Source organism: Aquarana catesbeiana, linkage group LG05 (genome assembly GCF_042186555.1).
Source record: "Aquarana catesbeiana isolate 2022-GZ linkage group LG05, ASM4218655v1, whole genome shotgun sequence".
Taxonomy (NCBI): Eukaryota; Metazoa; Chordata; class Amphibia; order Anura; family Ranidae; genus Aquarana; species Aquarana catesbeiana.
This window is the reverse complement of record NC_133328.1, coordinates 575691895-575706144: the sequence shown is the minus strand read 5'-3', so window position 1 is coordinate 575706144 and position 14250 is coordinate 575691895. Positions and strand designations below refer to the sequence as shown.

Sequence of the window (14250 nt, the reverse complement as noted above, 5' to 3'; positions counted from 1 at the left end):
GTGCAAAGGAACAATTGCTTTGGAATAATAAATTATCTCTAACGTTGGGTGCCCTGCCTGTGTGGATGTTGCTGAATTATGTAAAACTTTTAGTTTTTTACATTTTATAATGTAAGTATTGTATAGTAATGTATAATTGCAGGCCAACAAACCAGCGTTCAACAAAATGCTATTGTTCTGGAACCAAGAGCAGGGAGATCTCGGATGAGGCTTCTACTGTATGTTCTTGGTTCTGGAAGTTTTATTGAGCACTTGATGTTCAATGTGCAGCCAGTCTTTGTACGGAAAATACCTGTTGATCTTACCAGACATGCATTGTCCTTGTTGCTTCCTGTGAACTGGAAATAAAGAAAAGACCATGTCTAGTCCAGCCTTTCTCAACCAGGGTTGTATGGAACACATGGGTTCCTCCAGAGGTTTCTAGGGTTTCCATGAGCAATGGGCAGTTTCCTACTCTTAAGCCTGGTACACACTATCAGTTTTTTCTTTTTCAGGCTGGCTGAACAAAAAATGAAGCGCTCACTGTACTAACTATCTGATGTTCGTACAATGATCTCCCCGCTGAGCTATTGTGTTCTGATAACAGGATTGCCCCCACCAGAACACACTGGTCAGCTCTCGCATCCATTGCCTACCAGAGCTGATTGGATGTGGGTCTTCCAACATGCCCATTTGGCTGGCTTCTGTCAGACAGGGTGGCGTACACACGGGCCGAATGTTTTTGTTGAACTTGCTGATTTTGGGCCCATGTGTACCAGGCTTTAGATAAATAGTCATTGACAGCATTGATCTGTTTAGCCCTTTAGCAATCTGTAAGGGGGGGGAGGGGGTTCTTCTCTATGTCCACAGAAGTATGGAGCATCCTGCCCAGTGACCATTGCACTAATGTACCATAAGCTTTACATAGTGTAATTATTACCTGGGGTTCTCTGTGACCGGAAAGTTATTTCTAGAGTTCCTCCATGTTAGATAGGTTGGTGTAGTCCCATTCATACACCGAGTTATGGAGATGAACACAAGCAGACATTTGAAGCCAGCCTGTTTGACAACCATGGCTGCCCCCATAGACACATTCAAGAAAAAAGCTTGGATGGGAAGTATGTTTTTTACAGAATTACCAAGTGAGACTAAAGAAGATGTTTGAACAAAAAAAAAAAGAAAGCTAATGCAGCCACTACATCTAAGGACTTGTAAGCTGCAATATATTTTTCAGTTCAGATGGGCTTTAAAGACTCCCTATAATTTCTGTGACTTCCAGTCATGCAATAAGTACATTTCAGATTTACTATGGCGTGCCGCAGTGTTGGATTCTCAAAGACTCTCGCTCTCCAACTAGTTAATTGCTTCTTTCAGAAGCAACATTTTAAAGGTCTTTTTTGCAAAGTGCATTAATCACAATGAATGTTTTTGTGATCTGTCAGATAGCCATTTCATGAAGCCATAATTTATGTCCGGAAGCTTTGTTGAGAAAATATAGTTTATGTAACCTCCCGATCAATATAATATAGCATGTTCCAGCGGCTCACGTTAGATGAAATGACACCCTGCAGGGTACTTGAAATCTGCTCCGTGACAGTGAGGTCAATGGCAGATTCTGTTTTTCTTTAGAAAACAAAAAATTTAACACCGTTTTAACTGAAACTAAAGCTTTGTTAACCTCTTTTCATGTCTCTACATATTGTATTTCAAACTCCAACATTTCTGTTTTTGAGATGTTTTAAGCACTCTCTTGTTTGGAAAATATTTTAAAGATGGGAGCCACATGAGAGATTGAGGTTGTTGCGATCAGTGTAGCAACACCAGCCATATGCGTTTCCCTCAGTGGCAACTCATCTACTTACACCAGTTGGGGGGGGGGGGGCATTGACATAGATTCTAGTACAGTTTGTAGAAAATATGATGTAAAATGGTACAAAACCAGCCCTAGAAAAGGATAAGTATTAGGGATGCACCAATACCTATTTTTTTAAGAGCGAGTACTCGCTGATATCAATTACCGGTGCGGTGCGATTTGAGCCCATACAAAATGAATCAAATCGCTCTGCAAAGAATAGCATGTGTTTTGAACAGGAATGTGGTGTGATTCCTGTTCGAATCACATGCGGTTTCCTGCACCGCTTCTGTCTGAACCCAGGCTGAAGTCACTATGACCAGCCTGGGTTCACACAGGAGTGGTGCGGGAATCCGCATGTGATTCGGACAGGAATCGAACCGCACTCACATGTGATTCTTTGCAGTGCAATTTGAGTCCATTCATTTTGTAGGGGCTCAAATTGCACCTTAAAGTTATTGGTTTTGAGTATCGAAGCATTCGCACAAGTACTAGTGCAAATGCTTAGTATTAGCACCAGTGCAACCCTAATAAATATAATGTATACAGTTGTACTCATAAGTTTACATACCCTGGCAGAATGTATAATTTCTTGGCCATTTTTTAGAGAATATGAATGATAACACAAAAACATTTCTTTCACTCATGGTTAGTGTTTGGCTGAAGCCATTTATTATCAATCAACTGTGTTTACTCTTTTTAAATCATAATCACAACAGAAACTACCCAAATGACCCTGATCAAAAGTTTACATACCCTGGTGATTTTGGCCTGATAACATGCACACAAAGGGGTTTAAATGGCTATTAGAGGTAACCATCCTCACCTGTGAGCTGTTTTCTTGTAAGTAGTGTGTGTGTATAAAAGGTCAATGAGTTTCTGGACTTCTGACTCACCCTTGCATCTTTCATCCAGTGCTGCACTGACGTCTTCTGGATTCTGATTCATGGGGAAAGCAAAAGAATTGTCAAAGCATCCGCGGGAAATGGTGGTTGAACTGTATAAAACAGGAAAGAGATATAAAAAGATATCCAAGGAATTGAGAATGTCAGTCAGCAGTGTTCAAACTTTAATCAAGAAATGAAAAAAAAGGGGTTCTCTTGAAACCAAACCACGGTCAGGTAGACCAAGTAAAATTTCAGCCACAACTGCCAGGAAAATTTTTCGGCATGCAAAGAAAAACCCAAAAATAACTTCAGGTGAAATTCAGAACTCTCTGATAACATGTGGTGTGGCTGTTTCAAGATGCACAATAAGGAGGCATTTGAAGAAAGATGGGCTGCATTGTTGAGTCGCCAGCAGAAAGCCATTTCTATGCAAATGTCACAAATTATCCCGCTTACAATACACCAAACAGCACAGAGACGAGCCTCAAACCTTCTGGCACAAAGTCATTTGGAGTGATGAGACCAAAGCTTTTTTGGCCACGACCATAAACGCTACATTTGGAGAGGAGTCATGAAGACCTATGATGAAAGGTACACAATTCCTACTGTGAAATACGGAGGTGGATCGCTGATGTTTTGGGGATGTTTGAGCTACAAAGGCACAGGAAATGTATGGCAAGATGAATGCAGTATGTTATCAAAAAATGCTGGAGGAACATTTGCATTCATCAGCCAGGAAGCTGCGCATGGGACGTACTTGGACATTCCAACATGACAATGATCCAAAACACAAGGCCAAGTCGACCTGTCATTGGCTACAGCAAAATAAAGTGAAGGTTCTGAGGTGGCCATCTCAGTCTCCTGACCTCAATATCATTGAGCCACTCTGGGGAGATCTCAAATGTGCAGTTCATGCAAGACAACTCAAGAATTTACAGGAACTGGAGGCCTTTTGCCAAGAGGAATGGACAGCTTTACCATCTGAGAAGATAGTCTCATCCACAAATACCACAAAAGACTTCAAACTGTCATTGATGCTAAAGGGGGCAATACACAGTATTAAGAACTGGGGTATGTAAACTTTTGATCAGGGTCATTTGGGTAGTTTCTGTTGTCATTATCATTTAAAAAGAGTAAACACTAATGGCTTCAGCCAAACACTAACCATGAGTGAAATAAAAGTTTTGTGTTATTCATATTCTCTGAAAAATGGCCAAGAAATCATAAATTCTGCCAGGGTATGTAAACTTATGAGCACAACTGTTTAATGAGGCAGATTCTATATAGAAGGCTAACCTTTTTCTATTTTATTCTGGCACTAGTTCTCTAGGAGTTAATTGAATTAGATGCATTTCAGGTGCTCACAGAAAGCCCAAGGCTGTAATCTAAAGCAAAGTTTTTTTTTATGTTTAACATTGATACATATAGTCTTCGCAAATGATAGCCAGAAATTTGGTGTAGCATCTATACTGTTTATACCTCTGCAGATGGTGCCAACAGTGAAGTGCAACAACGTGTAGCAATCAGTCGAGCATCATCCTTCAGAATCAGTCGAAGCATGCCAAAGAAATGGGAATTCTAATTAGTTGTTACGGGTTACTGTAGAACAGTGGTCTTCACAGATGTAATTCAGTAAAGCCCTTAGCTTTCACACTCAAGAACATTCATAGGTTTTCAGCATTTGACCGCACACTAGCTTTCCTCTGTCTCTGACATTCAGGAATTCCAGCAGTATCACATGAGAAATGGCCGCTGTCAGTGGAGCCGCAGGAAATTCAATTAGACTTAATGTTTATTTTATCTTAAACATCAGAGCTCTTTTATATAGGGATGACAGATGCCACTATGGATGATTTGTCATCTGTGTCCTGATATAGTGATATGCTTTCTCAGACAGTGTTATTCCATTGTATTTTTTTGTATGTATAAGATAATAGGATATCCTTGTTACTTTATTAATCATTTGCTTCATTATTTTGCCCGCAGCTCAAGAATCTTAGCTTTGAGGAGCTGCAGATGAGACTGAAAGCGTTGGACCCTATGATGGAACGTGAAATTGAGGAACTGCGGCAGAGGTACACAGCAAAGAGGCAACCCATCCTGGATGCTATGGACGCCAAAAAGCGCAGGCAGCAGAACTTCTGACAAGGGCTGTTCTGTTCACAAGAACCTTATACACACTTGGACTTGAGTGCTTTTTAGGAACTCCTCAATTCAAACCTGTGGTCACCTCACACAAATGCTTTTCCCAACAAAACTATGAACATGTGTTTTATCTCTGCACAGGCATTAACAATGTTCTCTTCCTCTCAATTTGAGCAATCTGTAAAGCAGGGCTGTGAGTAGTATCTTAAGCCCTACACATTCTTCGCTTTTTGTTCCCATCCTCATTGAACTGTTTTGGTTGCCTATATAGTGGAGCCCTGTCTGTGAATGTTCTTTTGTTACAGGTGAATAGAACTCTCAGATTCAGGAGAGGAAGAACTCTTACAAGCAGATCACCTACGTCTATATGTGGAGATAACAGCCAGCATAGTCTTTTAATATTCCTTTATATCAATATTTCAGGGACGTGTGTTTGCACCTTGGTGAATATTAATTTGCCTTAAAGTTACAACTTATCTATTTATTTCTTTATGTTACATCTGAGTGTGACTTACATTAGTGACCAAACTGTATTCCGTGCTTATGCTTATTAGAGGGTCAGTTAATTCTTGTTTTGGGAGGTAGTATCTCCTGGAGATTAGCTGTACCTATTATGGATTTTTTATTATGAGGTCTCTGCTTCTGATTTTGGAGGTATGTCCAAATGCTGCAACCATTGCAGAGACGTCTCAGTTTATCTTTTGGGAAAATGGAGCAAGAGGAGGGAAACTCTTGTATTATCGGGGTTATTGGCAGAACCTAGTATACTAGTAGAACCTAGAATAGAAGTAGGAGAGCTTGCAGTTGGGGGTCCCTTAGATTTATAAGTAGGCACTAAGTGTTAATACCTGAAAGCATCCATCTGTAGCTGAAACCAGTGTTGACTGATTTGACCCCCTCAACTAGTATAGCTGCTTTTTATTGGAGGAAAGGGAAATAAGTGGTCTTACCCACTGCGATTTCTCAGATACTTGGTTTTGTTATTCAGCTTACTAGAAGGAATGTAACTACTGGATTCTGAATGGTTACTACAAGCAGGAGATATTTTTTGTCCTCCAGTTGGGTTTACATAGCTCTACTTGTTATACATATTTCTAAATCTTTGTATTCTATGCAGATTTGAAGGTTTTTCTGTTGCCTTCATTCCTTCTACTGAGAGGGGTATTTTATCCCGGCATTGATTAGAAAGATTGGCGTAATGTTTGTATTGTGTAGACATTTGTTTGCAGGCAGTCCTCAGAGTGGCTATAATGCACAAATGTCTCTGCAGGAGAGCTAATTGTGTTACCCACAACAACAAATCGGATTCCTTCATTTCTTGTTTCAATTGCAGTATGAGATAATAAAGAGAAATACCCGATTGGCTGTTATAGAGCAAAAGAACTGTTCTTTCTGAGTTAGGCCTCTTATTCCTTGACTTTAGGTGCAGTATCATTGAGCACTCCTCTAAGTATGCTGCATGTATATTGAGGTTATGTACACAAAGCAAAGTGTGTGTAGAGGGGTTGTGTATTTCCTCCATTTGGCTTGGTTTCTTCCAGTAATATTTTAGTTTTTTTCGTCGTTGACTTTATTAGTCAACTTTCCGACATCGTAGCTTTTTATACATTCATTAGTTATTCCTGCTACATCAGCTCTGTCAAAAACCTCCCCTAATACCTGAAAAAAAAATGTGAGCTTTAACTAGCCACCTCCTTTTATTCCAGTGTTTTTGATTAGTTTGTTTCCACTATTTCTCTATGGATCCATGTAGGTTGTTTTTTTTTGGCAAATGTTTAGGGTATTTAAACCTGTGAAAGAAAATGAACTGGCTAAGCTGTCGGTGCTCATTTGCTACTGCATAAACTTGCTGGCCAGAGCCTCCAACAATTCATTTTAGCATGTATTCACCTCCATCTCACGATGCAATGCACAGAGCAGCAGGTCTAGGCATTGCAGCATATGTAGGTGGGGTTTATGTGTATCCTAGGTAAAAACTTTGAGAAAATTGCTACTCGGATGACTCCAGCCTGAGGCAGTAATAATGTGTTGATAGCTACCTGTTGTATTTAGCTAGCTTTGTCATTTTTATATACTCGCAGGTTCTTTTACACAGTAAAGGAAGACTACTATCGGTTTTACACTGTTTTTAGGTATAGATTAGGCTAGCAGTCCAGCCACTCCAATCTTGTAGGCAGCAAACACTCTTAAGCTGGACATACATGGCTCAAGTTTCGACCAATTTCTGTGAATCTGCTAAATTTCTAGCTGTGGGTGGCTCTGCCAACACCATAGTGCTCGACAAACTAAAGCTGAAAAATCAAAGAAAAATGTTGCCTGAATGGTGACTTCAGCTGCAAGAGCAAAGTCTTTATGGTAGAAACCTTTTCATATATGACCAAAAAGTCATTGGTTTGTGATACACAGGACTTTAGGAAACTAAATGTTGCCCCAAGTGTTTTTAGCTCTACTTTTAACATCTATTTTGCCCCACTTGTTCTTTATTTAATCAACCATCTCCCCTGATAATAAACCGGAGCGGGTTATTCCTGTTCTCTTATTAAATAACCTTTTCCGACACCTTCGAAGAAAAGTAATTCTCCAGCACTCTTGTTTTATTTCTTTTTTCCATTTAACATTTCCACATTATTATTGTACTTTAGGAGGCAGCAATGATTGGTAAAATCTGTTCTGCTTTCAGTAAAACATGAAAATGACTAGGTTTTGTCATTCCTCGGTTACATTCAGCGCTTTGTTGGCTCAGATGTAGTAAAGCAGGTAACAATTTTCTTGGATGTTGATATTCCAAAATGTTATGTACGTGAGCTGCAGCATTTTGTGAGGCTCCCCATTTGCTGCACAGCATTAAATGGATGTTAAATGTCTGCAGCGCAGATTCCCGCAATGACATTTTGCGCTGATCTTGTCGGCTTCTAGGGATTTAAAGCCTATTTTCTCGCCTTGGTAAGGCCAGCAGACTCATTTTGTAGAGCAAGTGACAGTTTTCACATAAAATAATCGGTGAATGAAGGAACTATTATATAGTAGCAACTGCTTTGTATTTATTAGAGCGCTTCCAGCTCCTACAGCGTTTCCTGGAATAGCTCTACCTTTACGGTGAGCAAGTCAAATCTCTCTTTATTAATTGGCCCCTAATTAACCCAAATTAAACTTTTTGGGCAAATCACATAACCTTAGGACAGTAAAGTAATCAATTTTATTCTTCTGCAGGCTGCTGAAGTCAAACTGAATTTCCAGCTATACTGACTGTGTTGTTTCAGAAAAACGACACTAAGGCTAGACACACGCACACATGCCAAGGCTGAACAAAAGAAGATTCCCGCCTGCCAGCTATTGTATATAGACTGCTGCAGCCCTCACAGCCATAAGTATGCAGCTAACAAAGTCAGAACCTCTGCATGCTTGTTGCAAGATGGTGACCCAAAAATTCTAGAACCAGACGATTACCATGTATGACAGGTAACTAGAATTTTCATAAGGAGAGGACAGCAGTTGCAACCTGTGTCTCAATACAGGTTTGCATTGAACCAAGACCAGCCACAACTTGAATCTTGGTGGTTGGATCAGGGGACCAGCTAATCTGCATGCTAGCTGTATGCAGATAATACCGATACAAAATAATTGTTAATAGATTTTTACAGCTCTGTCATCATAAGAACCGTTATTTCTGAGATAGTTTAGATTAACCTTAATAAAAAACTTTCAGGCAGGTCAGACTTCGCTCATAGACTTATACTGAGTGAAAGGTACAGTAAAGCACAGTCCCTGTGCAGTATTACTAAGCAAGAAGCCAGGCCTGCATATGTCTGCCACATACAGTTTGATATACAATTTTTCACTGCTATTCTGTGTAAGGTATGTCAGATTTATTGCAGTCTTCACATTGGGGGTAATTTATCAAGCCCAGGGACAGGCATTGCAGATAAGCAGTGTACGTTTAATTTGGATAGATTTATTGTTGTCCTTCGGCTTATTATTAAAATTTCTCCTTCTAGTGTTTAGTAGTAGTATAATGCCAGTTAAAAATAAACTTGCCATGATGGAAATATGGAATGTGCCATTGCCCACATCCCTGGTTGCCTGCTGCCATCAGTACTGACCCAGAGCAAGTATGCAGAATTGGGACGTTGGAAGAAACGTGAAAATCTTTATCTGCATATATGTTTCAAATCATTCTTCTAATGTAGTAAAACCAGGGGGTCAGAATGACGACCAGGCAACTTACAGTTTGAGTATATGAGATCAGATGCCGTGATAAATGGTTCAGTCATACTTCTACCAAATAAGAATTTCAGTCATGTTTCAGTTCTATGATAACCCCCCCTTATGCTTGCAACCCTGACTTACAATTATTTCTTGGCATATCTTATTTGGAACAAAATTTTGCAGAGTGGGAGTCTGTTTGGGAAGATACATGTGATCTTATTTCTATAAACTGGTGCTTTTTCAATGATTGTAAATATTACAGTAAAGGGGCCACCAACTTTATCTAACCAAAGAAACCACGTCCCCATAACCTGAAACGTGCGTCCTAGATGATACTGTCGTGTTTTCACCTTTTCATCTCTAAAATTCGTATGGAAAGCATGCACAATGTAACATTGCAGCTAGCAGAGCTGTTTTATTAGATAGTAAAGTTCTGTTTTAAGTACCTTTCATATTGTGTGAGTCAGCCTGCTGCCTGGCATTGTTTGAACTAGAGGATTCAGCACTGCAACCTTGAAAGGACAGCATGAAAAGTCTATGCAGGTTTTTTAAAGTACTGGAGTGTTTATAGTGTTGCCTGCATGGCAAAATAAAGGCGATCACGTGACCTGTTGCTTTAGCAGAAAATAGAATGTCAAATAATGCATTGGTGGCATGGGCCAACAATGCCATCATCTAGTCTTCTGCCTTTTTTCTTTCTACTGTGGTATATTATAGAACTGATTCCTCACCAAATTGTTCCTCAGTCTTAAAAGCTGTTTCCTGGAAATACTTTGCTTTGGAGGTCTGCCTTTATTAACTAAGAAGGGCCTTCCACACATCCACAGTCCCTTTTGTGATGATCTGCGGGACCTCCATACTAATGCATTTTGTAATGAGCATAAGAATACAATGGCACCAATACATAGCAGCTATATTTTATGGTTGCATTGCAATACTAGATAGCTACAAATTTAGGGAAATACCAAGAGCTGTTAGAGTAGTCTGTATTACTTTGCCAAGGCATTTTAGAGTTTGTTCAAGTATGTCTTCACTTATCTAACCACTAAAGCAGCTTGTTCATGTCTTTGAATACCACTGAATAAACCACTAAAAACTAGCAGAAACGCTCATTGGTTTGTAAAGGGGACCTTATTTCAGGCCCTATTCAGATGTTACAAAACTGGTGAAACTATAGAGGGTGTACCATTATTGTCTAAGATGATATTGGAAACCTTTAAAGTCGAACTTTATCCCCGTCCTTTCCTAAATTTTTAACTCTACTGAGTTGTCCTCCATAAACGTACTCACAAATCTAATGAATCCAGCCTCGTCTGTTGAAATTCACTGCAAAGCTGCTGTATGCCAGGTTCGGCGGCGATGCCATCTTCCTCTGTTATGTCATCGAGAGGTGGCTGTCCTATCAGGTTTTTGAAGCTGCCCCCCGCCCCCAGATGATGTGATGCATGTGTAGTGTGTCTTAGATGGCCCTCAAGCCTCATGGGATGTGTGACATATACTAGGAGTCTTTAGGCAGCTGGGGTCTGTCATTCTTGCCTAGACAAGAAACCAAGAAGTGCAGGCCGATTACATGAAGAAAAAATGAAAATAATGTATATGAGATTGGAACATAGGAGGGGGAGTAGTAATATAGAAAATGTAAGAAGAAGATGAAGATCCATTTTAGGTATATCCAGCAGTCTACTATCTAGATGCAGTTGTGTAGTTAAGTGTATACAACAATTAGTAAAATTCCGATTATCCATTATCTTCATTAGGGCATTACTTTCTTGACCTATGGTAAAAGAAGCTGCATGCCTGAGCTTATTTAACAAAGTATGAGACTTTGGGACCAAAGTTATATAGTAAGCCATCCTCTTTGGCGTTTGAGGTAGCTTGCTTTGTGCCTGCAACAGATGATGCCTGAAGATCCATATCATACTTTCTTACTGTGCTGCCCACTCCATCCATTGTGAAGGTAAAAAGAAATATATTGAACTATTGTTTTGCCGTCATCATGACCTTTACTGCACTGTATAGTTCATTGTGCCGTGTAGAACAAACATGCTGTTCCTGAGATAGGCAAGCTTTGGAGTTGCAGCTGTTGTCTAACAATACCTTTTGCCTGTCTGTTTCTTGTCCTCTGCAAAATGCACCTGAAATGTCACAGCAGACTATATTTCATTAAAAAGAATGGAAGTAGGGATGGTAGGCAGCGCACTGCTGGTTGTTTTTTAAATATTAATATTTTAGTGTATGTTGGAAGTGTGATGTTTAAGCCCTGTGACCTTGGTCTATGCACAATATTATAGCAGGAGGTTCGCATTGGGGAGGGAAACCTCCGGTGATCGCTGTGCATCGTATTGTCACCTAGCACACAGAGGATAATTTACATGATCAAACTATAAAGGTGTTCATACATAGTCCTTAGTCCTTTCTTATCAAGTTCATATTCTAGTGGTATATGAGCAAATGAACCATGTGCAATTTTCAGTCACATTTAGTGTTTTTTTTTTTTTTTTTCTTTGGTCAACGTAAAAAGGAAAATGTCCTGACGTTAGAAAAAGTGTACATGTTTTTTTACATAGGGTCGCAATGTGTATGGTATATGAAACTATTCTTTTTGATGAGATTTTTATGCAGAACATAAATCATTTGAATTATTATTTGAGACAGATTCTTATTACAATCATATTTTTGGACTGAAAAAAAAAATCAGTTGTGAAATTTACAATCAAAAATTTCAATTGAATATAAAAAATGTGCAAAACTGATGTTTGTGGCCAGCTTAAAGTTGAACTCCAGGTAAATGTTGCAACATAAACCCAGCCAATAAAATCAGTAAATATATTTTCAAATGTACCTATTGTAAGAACCTGAGTCTGACGTATCTGGCTCCTGTAAAGACCTCTACAGTAGGGCTCTGACTAGGATTGGAGAGATTGTGCTAACAGTCAATCAGGCTTTGCTGCATGCACAGAGAAGAGTACTTTGTGAGCAGAGAGATGAACTCATAAGTATGCTTCTGCTCCTTCATTGTACAGTCAGGGTGTGGGGGCAGGGAGGCAAACAAATTATTCAACAACAAGCAGTAGAGAAAGTCACTAGCCTTCTGTGTAGGTCTGTGTAAATCTCAGGACTGACTTGACAAAATATAAAGAAAATGGCCCCATATATGTATTACAACAGTGTATTATCTGTTTGCCTGGAGTTCAGTTAAAGGCATCTCGGTCACCTTCAGGCCACACTTTTCTAGGACAAAAAAGTGCACATATTTGCATCCCTGTGCTGACCTGTACTATGTATGTGTTCCTAGTAAGGATAACCGTGATTTTATCACTCAGTAACAGATGTCAAAACCGTACTTGTGTCTCAGACATCCCACTTTGTGGGTATGATACCTGTACCTTGCTTGGAGCAACAGAATCACTTTGTAACAAGCAGTTGAAAACCTTTTAGGTTTGAGTTGCTAATCATCATTGCTACTGGCAATAGCACAGCGATCAATATTTATGATACGGACCACGCTTAATTACATCAGTCTGTGATCCTTTGCAGGCAGCCATAAGTCACATGCTTCAAGCATCTAAAATTCACACGGCAGTTTAGGTTTTACACAGCGTCACTGCATTAATGACATTTGTTTCTCATTTAGGTTACTAGTGCGTTTATAGTGTACTCTTTTTACCAATAGTCTCATGAGGCTTTCCGTAACTGCCCTATAGTCTCCTAAACCAGAGATCTTCTCTAAAAACTTTAAGCCTAGGTTCACACTAATGCGGTGTGGGAAACGCTGCGATCATGTACATTTCCCACATTGCCCTTGCTATCCACTGTGGTTGTCAATACAAAGTTAACGACACCCCAAACACAGGTCACAAACTACCATGCGGGTCGGCTGCAGTTCGTCTCCATAAAAAGGTGTATACATGTCTTTGGTCCGATGTGATGCGTTCTGAGCCCATTCAAAATGAGTGGGCTGAAAATGCGCCACACTGATTCGCTTGTGAATTGCACAGGAATACGGTTCCTGTTCGATTTCTCTTTTCTCATTCATTGTGTGAACTGAGGCTGAAGCTAAGTAAGTCCACCTTTCTAACCATGTTTCCTGTTACACCCATATTTAGGGTATAAAATGAAACATGGGCACAGTTTGCAGCCCCCCCAAACCTCCCCCTCCCTTACAGAATTTGGGTTTCTTCCCTCTGGAGTGCCTTGGGTATTTTTGAATTTGGCACCCACAGCCAAATCATTCATTTAAAAGATCCATGAATGAAATTGCTAAAAGCCCCATCTGCCACAGTGGCAGAAAGACCCATAGATCTCAATGGAGCACAAGTATAGTGACAACACCAAACTTGTAGTCCATTGATACCTCTTCCAGCCCTGTAACCAAAGGTCTGTACCTTACAGGTCCTTACCTTATGTATCTTCCTCATACGGACCTGGGCTGGAGGAATAGTCTGCAGGAGCCAAGGCATTCCAGCCACCAACTACAGATTTGTAATTGCAATGCTTTGCAGGCTGCAAAAAAAAATTACCCTTAAAAGATGAAAATGTCTAGCCCTACCCTCTGACCAGCACTTATGTTCTGGGGATGTTAAGGGGAATAGGAAGCAGCTCAAAAACAATATGGAGTCTCGCATTGGTTTATGATTCCAGCATTCTTTCAACAGTGGCCCGACGAAGCTAACCTTTCTATAGCATGTACTGTTACCAAGCCTTAAACTTAACCTGTAAAAAAAATACATTAAAACCTTCACTACCAAAAGAACCAGTTTCTAATGTCCACCTTTACCAACCTTCCTCTTTTGTCTGCTATGAATCACAGGCACACTTTGTTTCAACCTTTTGCTTTTAAAATTGGAAAACATATTTGTTGTTCTGGTTGCGTGTTATTATTTTCAGCTGTTAAATGTTTCTACTGGGATATAAAGCCCAGATATGTGTGTAATGTTCCGTTTGCAGATTTGTGTGCGAGTTTGTATTACTTCACCCTCCATTGTTTTTTCTTCCATTATGTTCAAGGACAACCACTTCAAAACTGTTCCTTCAATTTGCTTTCTATGAGAATTCATTTTAATATATAACTTACATGCAGAACATATTGAGTAAAGTAAAAAAAAAAAAAATGACGTGCCTCTTTTTGTTTGTTTCGGCATAACAAGTACAAAAGTATTTTTAATCAGTATGTGTGCCTAC

The 14250-nt window shown here is 39.7% G+C and overlaps 1 protein-coding gene across 1 annotated transcript in view; it reads left to right on the top strand.

Moving 5' to 3' along the window:
- The window catches only part of STK3 (serine/threonine kinase 3), a 385808-nt gene extending 372010 nt beyond the window's left edge, over positions 1-13798 (top strand). The window contains exon 11 of the mRNA XM_073632031.1: positions 4705-13798. Within this exon, the coding sequence (XP_073488132.1) occupies positions 4705-4863 (159 nt within the window). The 3' untranslated portion in view covers positions 4864-13798. The remainder of the gene's footprint in view (positions 1-4704) is intronic.
- Positions 13799-14250: the final 452 nt, after the last annotated feature.